Source organism: Pristiophorus japonicus, chromosome 21 (genome assembly GCF_044704955.1).
Source record: "Pristiophorus japonicus isolate sPriJap1 chromosome 21, sPriJap1.hap1, whole genome shotgun sequence".
Classification (NCBI taxonomy): domain Eukaryota; kingdom Metazoa; phylum Chordata; class Chondrichthyes; family Pristiophoridae; genus Pristiophorus; species Pristiophorus japonicus.
Genome location: NC_091997.1, coordinates 80,483,563 through 80,498,769, shown reverse-complemented (window position 1 = coordinate 80,498,769; position 15,207 = coordinate 80,483,563). Strand labels below are relative to the sequence as shown.

The window sequence follows — 15,207 nt, the reverse complement described above, 5'->3', positions numbered from 1 at the left end:
CATTATAAATGTTCACTAAGGCAATTATAATGGAAAAAGTTGACATAAAAGTGTGACACAAAATGTGACAAGAAGATGTAAGGTTTAGTGGCATCTACTTACCCAGTTGATTGAACACGATCTTGAAAATCCTGTTAAAGTAGAGTTGTGTCAAGCATTATTCGGAACGAAGAAAAAAGCCGACTGTATAATTCTGGCATTGCAGAAACACAGTGGAACATCAAAATGATCTGTTACACAAAGGGCACTAATATCTCATACAGATGAGCAGCATTCAATTAGATCTGATACCTCAGAATTAGCTGATTAAACAGGTTCTTAGATAGTTCTCTGCAAATACTGGGCTAGTTTATATATTCGAATATTATGGGCCAGAAGTTCAATCAGTCCAAACTGGATTCAATCGCAGATACCAGAGCAACGTTCCCTGTGATTTGTTTTGCCGCTATATGGACCCTTTAAGGGGTGAGCAAGCCATTCAAATGATCGCACAGGCCGCTCAGCTTATAGGGGACGTTGTTCCAGAGGTTAAGGAACAGTATCAATCACTGCACCATCCATTCTCCACATTATCAAACTGATCAAAACTACTCACGATAACATTTATTCTAATATTTGTTTTGAGTCCCATCTGTCATTTCTATTTCATTTGTTCCTGGGATGCAGGCATCGTCGGCAAGGCCAGCATTTGTTGCCCATCCCTAATTGCCCTCGAGAAGGTGGTGGTGAGCCGCTACTTCAGAGGGCAGTTAAGAGTCAACTACATTGCTGTGGGTCTGAATATTGGCCAGACCGGGTAAGGGCAGCAGATTTCCTTCCCTATTGGGACAGATGGGTTTTTACAACAATCCAGTAGTTTCATGGTCACCATTATTGACACTAGCTTTTTATTCCAGATTTATATAATTAATCTGAATTTAAATTCCCCAGTTGCTGTGGTGGGATTTGAACTTGTGTCCCTGGATCGTTAGTCCAGGCCTCTAGATTAGTGGTCCAGTGATATAACCACTCTGCTACCGTACCCATTTTTCTTCTTGCTTTTTACATCTGGCCCATGATTGGTTATCACGGTTGGCTTCTCCTTTCATCATTCACCAAACATATTACCAAAACCTTTCCCCCTCCCCCCCCCAATTTCAAATCTTTACCCCCGATCATTTCTACATTTCATATTCTGCCAGAAAAATTCGAGCTACTCATTGTCAGTAAAAGCAAGAATCTGTGGGAGTGTGCGGAGTGCTCCAGCCTCTATCCTTGAGTAGGGAACCATGTGTTGCACAGGGGTTGCAAAGCGCATCTTATCGGTAAATAGCTTACAGTCTCTTATTGTTCCCACATTATTGCAGTGCGTCAGTGACACTCAAGGATTGCCGGATAAAGTGCTGAGCGTTGTGGATCGTTATCCTGAAATGGAGGCTCAGATCCATCCCATCGGAAAAACCCCACTCCTGATCAAGAATAGGCATCACTTCAACAAAATAGTGGTGGATTCCGTTGTTGGCATCAACGGAGCTGTGTCCCGTGTCCTTTTCCTGGCTATGGGTAGGTCCTACCAGCTAATGGTCTGTGTAGAGGATACCTGATTCGACCATTATAGATTACTAGATGCCCAACATATTGATTGTCAACTATACCATGGTAAATAATATGATTAATGTGTTGCCATTGAATGCCTTGGATATTTTAAGAATGTTGAAGGCCCTCGGTTCTTGAGTTGGGATTCTTGGCCCTCCTAGATTTCAGCTGCCATACCACGAGGAATGAGAATTCATAGTAGTTTTACATTTTGCAAACCTTTGGGTCTCTTTCTTTCCCCACCCCCCGCACAGAAAATGGTAAAATCCGGAAGGTTCTTGAGACGGGTCAGTCAACCTTCACCATAGCCGAACTTGAGGTTTTAAAGGAGCCGGGACCGATCTTATCAATGTCTCTTGATTCTGAAAGCGTAAGTCATCGTCCTACCCGGAAGTGATAGCTGGCGACAACATCAATAAGAAATATTTTTCTCTTTTTATACAAAGAATAGACATTGAAAATGTACTTTTTTCTTTTCTTTCTAGAAGCAGCTGTATGTTACCACGGCCAAAGAGCTGGTTCGGTTCCCATTGGCGCAGTGTGACAAATATAATCCAAGCTGTGAAAGCTGTGTTATGGCCAGAGACCCTTACTGTGGATGGAAAACTGACAAAAAGAAATGTGTCCCCATCACACCGGGTATTAGGTACGTCTTGAGAACCGTTTTCTATATTTTAAATCTCCTGCGCTAATTTGTTTTCAAACCTCCGTCTTCCTCCTCTCATAAAGGCACCTCATCCAGGCTGATGTTCCAGTGCAGTGCTGAGGGAGTGCTGCACTGTCGGAGGTGCCGTCTTTCAGATAGCACGTTAAGCCTCTTAGCATCGTCCTCACAGCTCACACCACCGCCCAGCTTAGTGTCATCTGCAAACTTGGAGCTATTACACTCAATTCCTTCATCTAAATCATTAATGTATATTGTAAATAGCTGGGGTCCCAGCACTGAGCCCTGCGGCACCCCACTAGTCACTGCCTGCCATTCTGAAAAGGACTCGTTTATCCTAACTCTCTGCTTCCTGTCTGCCAACCCGTTCTCTATCCACATCAGTATATTACCCCAATACCATGTACTTTAATTTTGCACACCAATCTCTTGTGTGAGACCTTGTCAAAAGCCTTTTGAAAGTCCAAATACACCACATCCACTGGTTCTCCCTTGTCCACTCTACTAGTTACATCCTCAAAAAATTCCAGAAGATTTGTCAGCATGATTTCCCTTTCATAAATCCATGCTGACTTGGACTGATCCTGTCACTGTTTTCCAAATGCGCTGCTAATTCATCTTTAATAATTGATTCCAACATTTTCCCCATTTCTGATGTCAGGCTAACTGGTCTATAATTACCCATTTTCTCTCTCCCTCCCTTTTTAAAAAGTGGTGTTACATTAGCTACCCTCCAGTCCATAGGAACTGATCCAGAGTCGATAGACTGTTGGAAAATGATCACCAATGCATCCACTATTCCTAGAACTACTTCCTTAACTACTCTGCGATGCAGACTATTAGGCCCCGGGGATTTATCGGCCTTCAATCCCATCAATTTCCCTAATACAATTTCCCACCTAATAAGGATTTCCTTCAGTTCCTCCTTCTCACTAGACCCTCGGTCTCCTAGTATTTCTGGAAGGTTATTTGTGTCATCTTTCGTGAAGACAGAACCGAAGTATTTGTTTAACTGGTCTGCCATTTCTTTGTTCCCCATTATAAATTCACTTGGCTCTGACTGCAAGGGACCTACGTTTGTCTTCACTAATCTTTTTCTCTTCACATAGCTATAGAAGCTTTTGCAGTCAGTTTTTATGTTCCCAGCAAGCTTCCTCTCATACTCTATTTTCTCCCTCCTAATTAAATCCTTTGTCCTCCTCTGCTGTATTATAAAATTCTCCCAGTCCTCAGGTTTGCTGCTGTTTCTGGCCAATTTATATGCCTCTTCCTTGGATTTATCACTTTCCTTAATTTCCCTTGTTAGCCACGGTTGAGCCACCTTCCACGTTTTATTTTTACTCCAGACAGGGATGTACAATTGTTGAAGTTCATCCATGTGATCTTTAAATGTTTGCCATTGCCTATCCACCGTCAACCCTTTAAGTATCACTCGCCAGTCAATTCTAGCCAACTCACGTCTCATACCATCGAAGTTACCTTTCCTTAAGTTCAGGACCCTAGTCTCTGAATTAACTGTGTCACTCTCCAGCTTAATAAAGAATTCTAGTATATTATGGTCACTCTTCCCCAAGGGGCCTCACACAACAAGATTGCTAATTAGTCCTTTCTCATTACACATCACCCAGTCTAGGATGGCCAGCCCTCTAGTTGGTTCCTCGACATATTGGTCTAGAAAACCATCCCTAATACACTCCAGGAAACCCTCCTCCACCGTACTGCTACCAGTTTGGTTAGCCCAATCAATATGTAGATTAAAGTTACCTATGATAACTGCTGTACCTTTATTGCATCCCTAATTTCTTGTTTGAAGCTGTCCCCACCCTCACTACTACTGTTGACATGTGACAAAAAGCTTGGTCAAAGAGGCAAGTTTTAAGGAGCGTCTTAGAGGGGGAGAGAGAGGCAGAGAAGTTAAGGGAGGGAATCCCAGAACTTGGGACTTAGACGGCTGAAGGCTTGGCCGCCAATATTAGGACGAAGCAAGTGGAAGATGGACCAGAGGCCAGAATTGGAGGAGCACAGAGATCTCGGAGGGTTGTGGGACTTAGGAGGAGGTGACAGAGATAGGGAGGGGTGAAGCCATGGAGGGATTTGAAGTTGAGGGGGTTGCTGGACTGTGAGCTAATGTAGGTCAGCGAGCACAGGAGTGATGGGTGAACGGGACTTGGTGCAAGTTAGGACACGGGTAACAGTTTTCATCATACCAAACTATTTTGTAAAATCAAGAGATGTGAAAGCAGCGAATCTGGATAACACGAATTAAAAGGAACAATGGCCCGCGGGCGTTCGACTAAAAATAGGAGAAAAGATGTGCACTTACCTTTTGGTCGAATGCCCGCCAGAGATCTCGGACTCGAGGTTTCCTCCTCTTGTACAACGGAGCGCGTTCATGTTGGGACGTCGCAGGAGTCACATGGGCCTGGACACCCAATCATGGTGAAGTATTTTCTCATTCATAGTAATAGGAGTTTCGTAAGTCCGAACCTGCTATTACTATGAATGAGAAACACCCCCAAACACCCAAACACTACATAAAACATTAAAAAAAACACCTACACTACAGAAATTAAAGTTGATAGAAATGTTTTTGAAAAAAAAAATTTGCTGATTTATGAAAAAGTTTTAATTATGGTTTAAAATAAAATGGCCTGAGTGGGCAGGGTTTTTCACATAAATATGTATTTTTAAATTTTATTTTGATATTTTTTTGATATGTTTTTAAACTCTTACGCTGGTAAACATAGGCTATGCGCCTGCTTTTACCAGGCACAAGAGTTTTAAGGACATTCGCTGGGCAAGAGATGGGTAAATAGCCCAATCCCTGCCGTGGGAATATCCTTGCTCCCGAGATACGGAGGATCTGTCAAGCCAGAACTTGACATATCGGAAAAGCCAGTTTTCAGCGCATGTGCATTTCATGCCGAAACCGGCTTTTCCGATGCCTTCCTGGGACCGTACACACTCCGTACAGACCCGGGGAGGCTGGGATTTCAGCGCCATTATTTTTAAATACCAGTCTAACACTGCCCTGTTGATATCTTCCTTATGACCCCTGTAATGAAGTTATTAAATTAGTGCTGTGAAAACAGTATTGTACTAGCAACCAACCGCACAGGGAAGGATTGGAAACTGTGCAAGTTCACCAACCCCAGCACACAGACTCTAAACTTTATATCGTACTTCATTTTGCAGGTATGTGATCCAAGATCTTCAAAAAAATTATTTCGGAAAATGTGCTGAAGGAAAAGGTGAGATTGCTTTGAGAAATGGTGCTCACTATCATTGCTCTGGTCACAGATTCATGTCTCAATAGATATAACCCACGGGCACCTAGATTATGGGGGTTGTTTGATTTTATAGGTCGATGATTTCTAAGCGAGCTGCTCAAATGAAATGGTGCAAAATAACCAGAAACATTTCTAGCAGAAATGCATACAATTTAGCAAGAAATTGTAAGGTAATCACTGCCATTTTTTAAATTCCAAGGGGTGGAAATTTGGTTGGGGGCTAATTAGGGCGATAATGGCAGCGGGGCGATAAATTTTTAGCCAGGAAATGGTTTGGGTCTGCAGCCATAAAATTCATCAGCTGGGCCTTGAGTGTGGGGCGGAGCACTAAGGGAGGATGAGAAACTAGAGTTAAGAGGAGGGACTTGAGACACTGGAACTACTTGCACTGGAACAGGGAAAGTTGAGAGGAGATTTAATGAGGTTTTTAAAATGATGGGGTGAATAGAGGAAGACTATTTTTCTGGTTGGGGAGTTAGTGACAAGGGGGTCGCCAATGTTATATCGTCAGTGGGAGAGTGAGGAGAAATGCTAGGAGAACATTTCTTAATGGAGAGAGTTATTGGAGCATGGGATGCTTTGTGAAAGGCAATGGTTGAGGCAAAGATCATTGCAGAGCAGTTTGAAGCAAGGGAAAATACAGAGCTGTGGAGAGAGCGCAGAGCTGTGGGATCCGCAATGCTCGAGCAAAGAGCTTGAATGGATTACCATGGGCTGAATGGCCTCCTTCTGTGCTGTAAATGTTTATTGTTCTCTGAGGAATGTCTGAACTGAAATACAGGTTGAACCGCCCTCATCCGGAACGCCCTCATCCGGCACTATTTCTGGCCGCCGGGTGGCACATGTGCAGAACACGGTCGGTCAAAAGCCTCGAAAAATATCAGTGAGGAAAAAAAATTGTCCATTTACACTCACAGACCCACAATACATTTGCCCACCAACACAGTGACTGACTGACTGACTGTCTGACTGACAGTTGTTCCAGCCAGTCGGCACGCACACACACACACACACACACACACATACACACACACTGAAAACACGTGACCTCCCCTTATCCAGAAATATCCCTAATTCGGATCAGGCCAGGTCCCGAGGGTTCCGAGAAGGGAGGTTCAACCTGTTAATTATGAAAAGCAGTTTAGCACTGAAATATGTCAAATCTCAAGAATTCAGAACCTCAAGTTTGTTGAAGACAGCTTTAACAGGACAGCAAACTAATGGTTTCTGTTTCCTTCCTGTTAGTTGCAAAATTGCATTCCTCACGGAGAGCCAGCGATGATACAGACGGCATTGACCACAGGCTCATCTCTCTCCCGCTCGAGAGCAGTGTGCCTGTGTACCTGTCATGTCCAAAGCACTCCCATCATGCCGATTACTCATGGAAGTTCAATGATAACGAGGTGCTGGATTGTTCTTCGAATGAAGATGAATGCCTCCTCTTCATAAACGACCTTTCTAAAGTCTCTGTTGGCTCTTACAAATGTATTTCAAATGAAGAAGGACACAAACAGCTTCATATGTCTTATCTCATTCAGGACAACAGTGGATCTTCACTATATCTATCCAGATACAGCGTTGCTTTGTATTCTGTTTTGATGACAGTCGCAGCTCTATTTTTGCACTAAATTCGAGCAACAATTCATCTGCTTATCCACGCTCCCTGATTTGATCCCCGCTGGAAAATATTGTGCATAAAGACGGGATAAGGCTCTACTCTGATCTCCTCCCTTCCCCGACTCCCATGGTCAAGTGGCCTGCCAATGCCCCACTGTCTGTGCTTTCAAATGAAGAACGGTGACAGTGGTGACATCTACTGGTAACATGAGGCCCCAACGTGAATACGGGAGGGGAGAAGGTTGGATGAAAAGCACACCCCATTATTGGGCATTGTGATTCAGCCCTTGAAACCTCCACCCAGCAGAACATCAGCGAAACAATCGTTATGTTTTAGAAACAGAAACTGCTGGAAATAATCAGCGGGTCAGGCAGCATCTGATGAACAGAGAAACAGAGTTAACGTTCCAGCTCGATAACCCCTCGTCAGAACTGGAAAAAGTTAGAGAGGTAACAGGCAGATAGATGCAGAAGCAGGTACAGGGGGGAAGGGAGATAAAGAACAAGGTCTGTGATAGGCAGGAGTGATTGAATGACAAAAGGGATGATAGTTCAAAGCAAAAGATGGTGGTAATGGGACAAATAAAGGAAGACTTGCATTTATATAGCACCTTACATGACCACCGGACGTCTCAAAGTGCTTTACAGCCAATGAAGGTGTAGTCACTGTTGTAAAAGAAAGAAAAGCCGAGTGTAGGAGAGGTGTAAATGGGAAACATCGACAGCATCCATGTGAAAAACTAGTGGCAGAGGTTCTGGCCTGAAATTGTTGAACTCGATGTTGAGTCCAGAGGCTATAAAGTGCCCAATCGAAAGATGAGGTGATGTTCCTCGAGTTTTACGTTGAGTATTTCCAGCATTTTCTGTTTCTATTTCAGATTTCCAGCATCCGCAGTATTCTGCTTTTGGAATAATTATGTTCTATTTCCCTGATGTTTAGGTGAATGGAGTTTTTGAAGATTAAATCGGCAGCCATTCACAGATCTATATCCCAGCTCTTTGCTCTCATGGAAAGGGCAAGTTAGCTCCAAGTGTTCACTTTTGCTTGCGGTTTGGCTCAGACAGGCGATTTTCTCGGCTTCCTTCCATTGGCTCAAGTTGTGAGAGAGGTTGGGTAGTGAGACCCTCCTCCGCTTATCCAGCTCGCCACAACTCTAGGTCACTCATAGACACAGCAAAGGAGCTTGTATCTAATCTTTAACACGCAAAAAGGCAGAAATTACTGTTAGCTGTTTAGTGGAGATAAATGCTTCATGCTACAACATTCCTCCAGCTGTTATTTACCAAGAGGTATTAACCCAAAATCTAGGAACATAGGCACAGCCTCTCCGCCATTCAATTAGATCATGGCTAATCTGTGACTTAACTCCATTTACACGCCTTGCTGTTGCTATGAATTCTTGAGCAAAGAACCTATGAAGCAAATACATTACACCTAGATTAACCCCTGGGATGAGTGGATTGTCCTACGAGAAGCGATTGAGTAGATTGGACCGATACTCTCTGGAGTTTAATAACATAAGAAATAGGAGCAGGAGTCGGCCATTTAGCCCCTCGAGCCTGCTCCGCCATTCAACAAGTTCATGGCTGATCTGATCCTGGCCTCAACTCCACTTCCCTGCCCGCTCCCCATAACCCTTTACTCCCTTATCGCTCAAAAATCTGTCTCTATCTCCGCCTTAAATATATTGAATGAATATAGAAGAATGAGAGGTGATCGCAATGAAACGTGCAAGATTCTGAGGGGGATTGACAGGGTAGATGCTGAGAGGTTGTTTCCCCCGGGCTGGAGTGTCTAGAACCAGGGGGCACAGTCTCAGGATAAGGGGCCGGCCATTTAAGTCTGAGATGAGGAGGAATGTCTTCACTGAGGGTGGTGAATCTTTGCAATTCTCTGCCCCAGAGGCTGTTAATCATTGCGTATATTCAAGGCTGAAATAGATCTTTAGAATCTAGGGGATTCAAGGGATAGGGAGATCGAGCAGGAAAGTGGAGCAGGCTCGAGGGGCCATATGACTTACTCCTGCTTCTAATTATGTTTTTATGTTCTCACAGAAGTCGATCAATCTCAGTTTTGACATTTTCAGTTGACCCCAGCATCTACAGCTTTTTGGGGGCGAGAGTTCCAGATTTGCACTACCCTTCGTGTGAAGAAGTGCTTCCTGACATCACCCATGAACGGCCTGGTTTAGTTTTAAGGTTTATGCCCCCTTGTTCTGGATTGGCCCCCCCCCCCTCCCACCCCACCACCAGAGGAAAGAATTGTTCTCGCTCGACCCTATCAAATCCTTTAACCATCTTAACCACCTCAATTGGATCACTCCTTAATCTTCTATTCACTAGGGAACACGAGCCTAGTCTGTGCAACCCGTCCTCGTAATTTAACCCCTTTAGCCCCGGTGTCATTCTGTGAGGGCCGACCATTCTGAGCAACTAGCATTTCCATTGTTTGGGGAGTGAGTAGTGCAGAGGCAATAAAGACCGACACCAAACAACAGTTAGAACAATTATTGTTTTACGCAGAGGGTTGTTAGTACATGGAATGCCCTGTTAGAAACAGCGCTGAAAGGAGAATCCAGAATAGATTTTAAAAGGGAAGTAGGCAAGAATTTGCATTCGAAAAACTTAAATGGGGCAATGGGAAAAGGACTAAATGGATAGACTCCAGCAGAGGTGCTTCAGGCAGAATGAGCTGAGAAACTCCCTGATTCTGATTCTTGCATACCTCTTTTAAATGAGCAGAAGACAGAGGGGCCAGGGGATGTCCCAGAAACATGTTCACCCATTCACTCAGTATGTTCAACTCATTTCTAAACGCTGACCCTTTGTTACCGGAATCGTTCCTCCTGCTGAACTTTCTGGTAATTACCCGGGCTAAAACTGGAAAGTTTCTGGCTGTCACATTAATCTGATTTGCGTGATGAGGAATCCACCAGCAATCAAATATGGAAATTGCAAAGTTGAAAATAGTTGTTAACCAGAACCAGGGAGCTACGTGTTTAAAAAAAAATCGTTCATGCGATGTGGACGTCGCTGGCAAGGCTGGCCTTTATTGCCCGTCCTTAATTGCCCTTAAGGTGGCGGTGAGACAACTGAGTGGCTCGCTGGGCCATTTCAGAGGGCAGTTAAGTGTCAACCACACTGCTGTGGGTCTGGAGTCACACATCGGCCAGACCGGGTAAGGGCGGAAGATTTCCTTCCCTAAAGGACATTAGTGAGCAAGATAGGTTTTATGACACTTGGGTAGTTTCATGGTCAGTGTAGCGTTTTTAATTCCAGATTTATTTCAGCTGAAATTTATTTCAACCGAATTTAAATTCCCCCCCGCTGCCGTGGTGGGATTTGAACACACGTCTCTGGATCATTGCTCTATTGTCTATTCTAAGACAGAAGGATAATTGGATAGGAACACGCGGATGGGGAAAAAAATACTAAGATAAACTTTGTTTTGTGATCGCTTGTCCTTTGTGTTTTATACACATATTCTTAACTCCGAGATTGATGAGAATGTAGAACTCGCTGTAAACTAGTGTGGTTGAGACGATTGGCGTAGATGTATTTATTTTTTATAAATAGAGTTGGCGCGCCGGGCCCTGGAACATCGTGGGCGGAGGTGCGGCGAATGAGGGTATGGGGCCCAGGAGAGCCGAGGGCCCAGGGGGCAGCACGGGCCAGCCCACACTGCGATATGTGTGCGCACTAGATCCATGCAGCAGAGCAGGTCTCCAGTTCGTCCTGGTTCAACCCTTGCCACTGGATAAAGGCCGCGCTCTGTTGAGCCCATGTGGTGGCTGATGTGCAACGGTCACCACACGTTAAACAAAATCCACGCACAGGCATCTTCCACCCCCTCAACTGGAGTTCAGGACCGGAACATCGGGTCCTGCATTGAAACATCTGTGAACTCTTGTGGAAGCAAGTCATCCTCGTTCGAGGGCCCGCCTATGATGATGAGAATGTAGAACTCACTGTAAAATAGTGTGGTTGAGGCAATTAGCGTAGATGTATTTAAGGGGAAGTTAGATGAATGCAAGTGGGAGAAAGGAATAGAACGATCTGGTGAGATGAAGTAAAATGAGAAGTGGCTCGTGTGGAACATAAACACCGGCACAGACCTGCTGGGCCCAATGGCCTGTTTCTGTGCTGTAAAATTCTATGTAACAACAGTAACCTGCTCTAAGGTTGCTGCTCTGGATAGCTTGCATTGGCTGTGGGATGGCCCATTGAGTGCCTGTATCTCAAACTGTGGTTCTGAGCTGTTGCAGAGGGCCCAAGGTTTAACCCACCCACCTCCGGTCTGTACTGAGTGAGCTGGATTACTAATGTTAGCCTCAGCTTCCGGGCCAGGAATGGGACCAATGCGGACGATGGATGAGGACAGGCTCGGCCGTGATGCCCCCACAGTTGAATAGTCCGCTGTGTGGACTCGTGGCTAAAGAGCGATCATGAGTTCATGGTACCAAAGCACTTTCTGCCCCTGTTGAACCGGCCCCCAGGGATTTACAGAAGAGGGGAGAAAGTTAGGAAAATTGTGATTTTTATAAAGAATGAGGAGAGGAAATACGAACTAAATGGTATAATCCTAAACGGGGTGCATGAACAGAGAGACCTGGGGGTATACGTGCACAAATCATTGAAGATGTCAGAGCAGGTTGAGAAAGCAGTTAAAATAGTTTACGGAATCCTGAACTTCATGAATAGAGGCATTGAATGGATATTATGATGAACCTGTATAAAACACTGGTTCGGTCTCAACTGGAGTATTGTGTCCAATTCTGGGCACCGCACTTTAGGAAGGATGTGAAGGCCTTAGAGTGGGGGCAGAAACGATTTACGAGAATGATTCCAGGGGTGTGGGACTTCAGTTACATAGATCGACTAAGAAGCTGGGCCTGTTCTCCTTAGAGCCGAGAAGATTGAGGGGGGAATTTGATAGAGGTGTTCAAAATCATGAGGGGTCTGGACAGAGTAGATAGAGAGATACTGTTCCCATTGGTGGAAGGGTCGAGAACCAGAGGACACATATTTAAGGTGATTGGCAAAAGTTTACATAAGGCGATGTTAGAAAAAATACAGGAACTCATTTAAGAAACAACTAAGTGGTGGTGGGGTGGGGGAGGGAGCAGTGATTGTGAGGGCAAAGCTTCTCCAGCAGGATTGGCTCGCTCGGTGTGAGTATGACAATATGGGTCGTGCAACTGCGCGCGTAAAGTGTAACAGCTGATAGACTTGCACAGTGTGAGCTGCTCTGGGCTTTTGTGACTGGTCATGTGAAATTTAAACAGAGCACAAGACCCGCGGGGCAGTCTGACGCTGTGCCTGTTCCCGCCTCAGCCACGGCACGGAGTCCTTGAGGGTTTTGAAGGTGGGGGTGGGGGGGGGTTCGTGGCCTTTTAAGTTGCACAGGACGTCCGAGATCTGGCCATTCATTTCCAGTGATGACAGCGATGGGGGAGAATGGGCGTTGCCGCGGAAGTGCAGTGATTAGGCAAATGGCACCATCCTCTTAAATGGCGCCATCACGGGTGTCATGTATGCACCTGTGAGCATGCTCGCAGGCTGCTAGAGCTGCTGCTGCTCGTTATTCGAAGGGGCTGCTCCTCAAATTCTGGTTGCATTTCAGTCCCACGCTCCTGATCTTTGGGCACCCTGGTGCGGAGGGGAGCGGGCAGGTCGGAGGGCCTCCTCATGGGACCGCTCCTGGGCCTGGCCAAGGTGCCCATTAACCGGTCCAGGCAGCGGGTGGTCGAGGGGTCGTTCGGCCCGACTGCCTGCCTCTCTTCCATGGCTATGTTCGCGCCCGGTTTGTCCCTGGAGATGGAGCACGCGGTGTCCACCGGTACGCTCGCGGCCTTCCGCGAGAGGTGGGCGCCAGAGGGACTGGAGTGCATCATCACCCCCGGCAACCAAATTCTAATTTGATTGGTTTAAAGTTCAAAAGTTTTATTTGTTAATTTGTCGGATTTAAAGTTTTACAAAAATAGTTGTAGAGCTGTTGAGTTGGGAGTCAAGCTTAGCCAGACATGTGATGTTCACAAGACTCAATAAAACCCCAGCCAGTTGGGTTCTGGAGATCCATGGTGAGGGAGGTGGTTATGAACTGGTGGATGAACTGGTAATGTGTAGTGTGATTGTTAATAAACTTGTTCTTAATAGAAATACGTGGCTATGAATTCTTAAGCAAAGAACTCATGAAGCAAATACATTACAACCATCTAGCTGGTAGCTTGATTATATTTAGCTCAGTGATCACTGCAGATATTGCTTAGTATTAAGACGGCTGTGTTTTTTGTAGAAAGCTCTGGTGATGTACTTTCCGCACGCAGAACATATCCAGGCTGTGAGTTTAAATAAGAACCGTTTAGCAACTCCAGAGCTCAAGCCGAGTTGTTTCAAGTGCAGTGTATAAATGAGCAAGGACCTGCATTGTAACTGAACGGGTTACCTGTAGGTTACCAACTTCACTGAACCAGCGCCAGTGCTGACATCGAGGGCCTTGTTACATTCTGAGGGGAAGATTCCATGCTGAACTGAGCGAAAGTTGTTCTCGGGGCTGGTTTCATTATACAGCAACAAATGGCCATCAACGCCATAAAACACCCAGAGGCACTTTACAGGTTATCAAACAAAATTTGGCACCGAATGCAGCCAAGTTCGTATAGGTTCTCAATCCCAAATTGGCTCTGCCACTCTCTAAATAACTTTGCATTTCCCCAAGCTATTTATCACAATTGTTTTCACAATAAAAATTATTTCATAAAATTACTGTATATTGATAAGCTATGTTGTTACACTGCACTATGTTGCTTAAAATGAAACTTCTTATTGATTACTATATGTTTATATTTTTATAATTTTCCATATTCTGTGATTAACTGAAATGCTTTGGTATTGAACTTCATGTACTTTGGTCTGAAGTCTACTCGGGCGCTGTTTCTTGGTATCTAAATACTGGTGAAAGCCCATGAAGAGGCGATGGGGTCAGTCAGCTTGCCTGAAACACGGGAACTTGTAAAACTTTGTTTCAAAGTTCGCTGCACCCTTGCTATAGTAATATTGGAGTCGGCCAGAGTCTTGAGTGTGAAGGAGGGAGGGCAGGGAATTGGGGGGGGAGGGAGGGGTGGGGGCATGAAGAGATCTCATACTCCTTGACAGCACCCGACCTCTGACCTCTGCCCACTAGTTTGTGGAGGGGCGCAGTTGACACCATTTTTGCGTTAGCACATTCTGTGCAGCATGACTGGTTGTTAGAATAAGACCTGGAATCGTGGTGGTGACTAGAGAATGGCTCCTAATGGATTTTTAAAATTCGTTCTTGGGATGTGGACATCGCTGGCAAGGCCAGCATTTATTGCCCGTCCCTAATTGCCCTTGAGAAGGTGGCAGTTAGCTGCCTTTTTGAACCGCTGCAGTCCGTGTGGTTAAGCTGCTCCCACAGCGTTGTTGGGGAGGGAGTGCCGGGATTTTGATCCAGTGACGATGAAGGAATGGTGATACACTTCCAAGTCAGGATGGTATGTGACTTGGAGGGGAATGTGGAGGTGGTGGTGTTCTCAGGTGCCTGCTGTCCTTGTCCTTTTTGTAAAGATTGCATGCACAATAAATTCCTTGCCTGCGCCCTGAATGTTTCACCTGAGGTATGTGATTTGCACTTTGAACAACTTGCGATTAAAGTTAGCATTGCAGCTGAAACAAAATCTGCTTCAGCTGATTGACACAGCAAACATTGCAAGAGAAATGTTGCACAGCACAAAAACATAACTCAGACTAGCGATCGAACTTCCTCTGCTACTATTTCGAGTAACTGGCTGGGTGTTAACTTTCACATTACACTCTACCCTATGTGTTGCCCTGTATCTAACACAACCTCTTTCATTAATTGTCCTGTACCTAACCCATTCTAGCTGAGGTTCCACTCACATAGTGCACCAGGCATGTCCCCTTAAATGCAGCAAACTCCAGCCTGTTTGTTATGTAAGGGGTGGTTTTCAGGGGGTCAGCGTTCCCTTTTGACCTTATATGAGCGGTTCCAAATCGCTCTCACACCCTTGGTTCTAGACA

General features: G+C 45.1%; 1 protein-coding gene across 1 annotated transcript in view; it reads left to right on the top strand.

Annotated features, from left to right (window-relative positions):
- LOC139234133 (semaphorin-7A-like) overlaps nt 1-14,770 on the top strand; it is a 58,250-nt gene extending 43,480 nt beyond the window's left edge. The window contains exons 10-14 of the mRNA XM_070865101.1: nt 1,347-1,542; nt 1,830-1,945; nt 2,061-2,221; nt 5,435-5,490; nt 6,775-14,770. Of these exons, the coding sequence (XP_070721202.1) occupies nt 1,347-1,542; nt 1,830-1,945; nt 2,061-2,221; nt 5,435-5,490; nt 6,775-7,157 (912 nt within the window). The 3' untranslated portion in view covers nt 7,158-14,770. The remainder of the gene's footprint in view (nt 1-1,346; nt 1,543-1,829; nt 1,946-2,060; nt 2,222-5,434; nt 5,491-6,774) is intronic.
- The last annotated feature ends 437 nt before the right edge of the window (nt 14,771-15,207 follow it).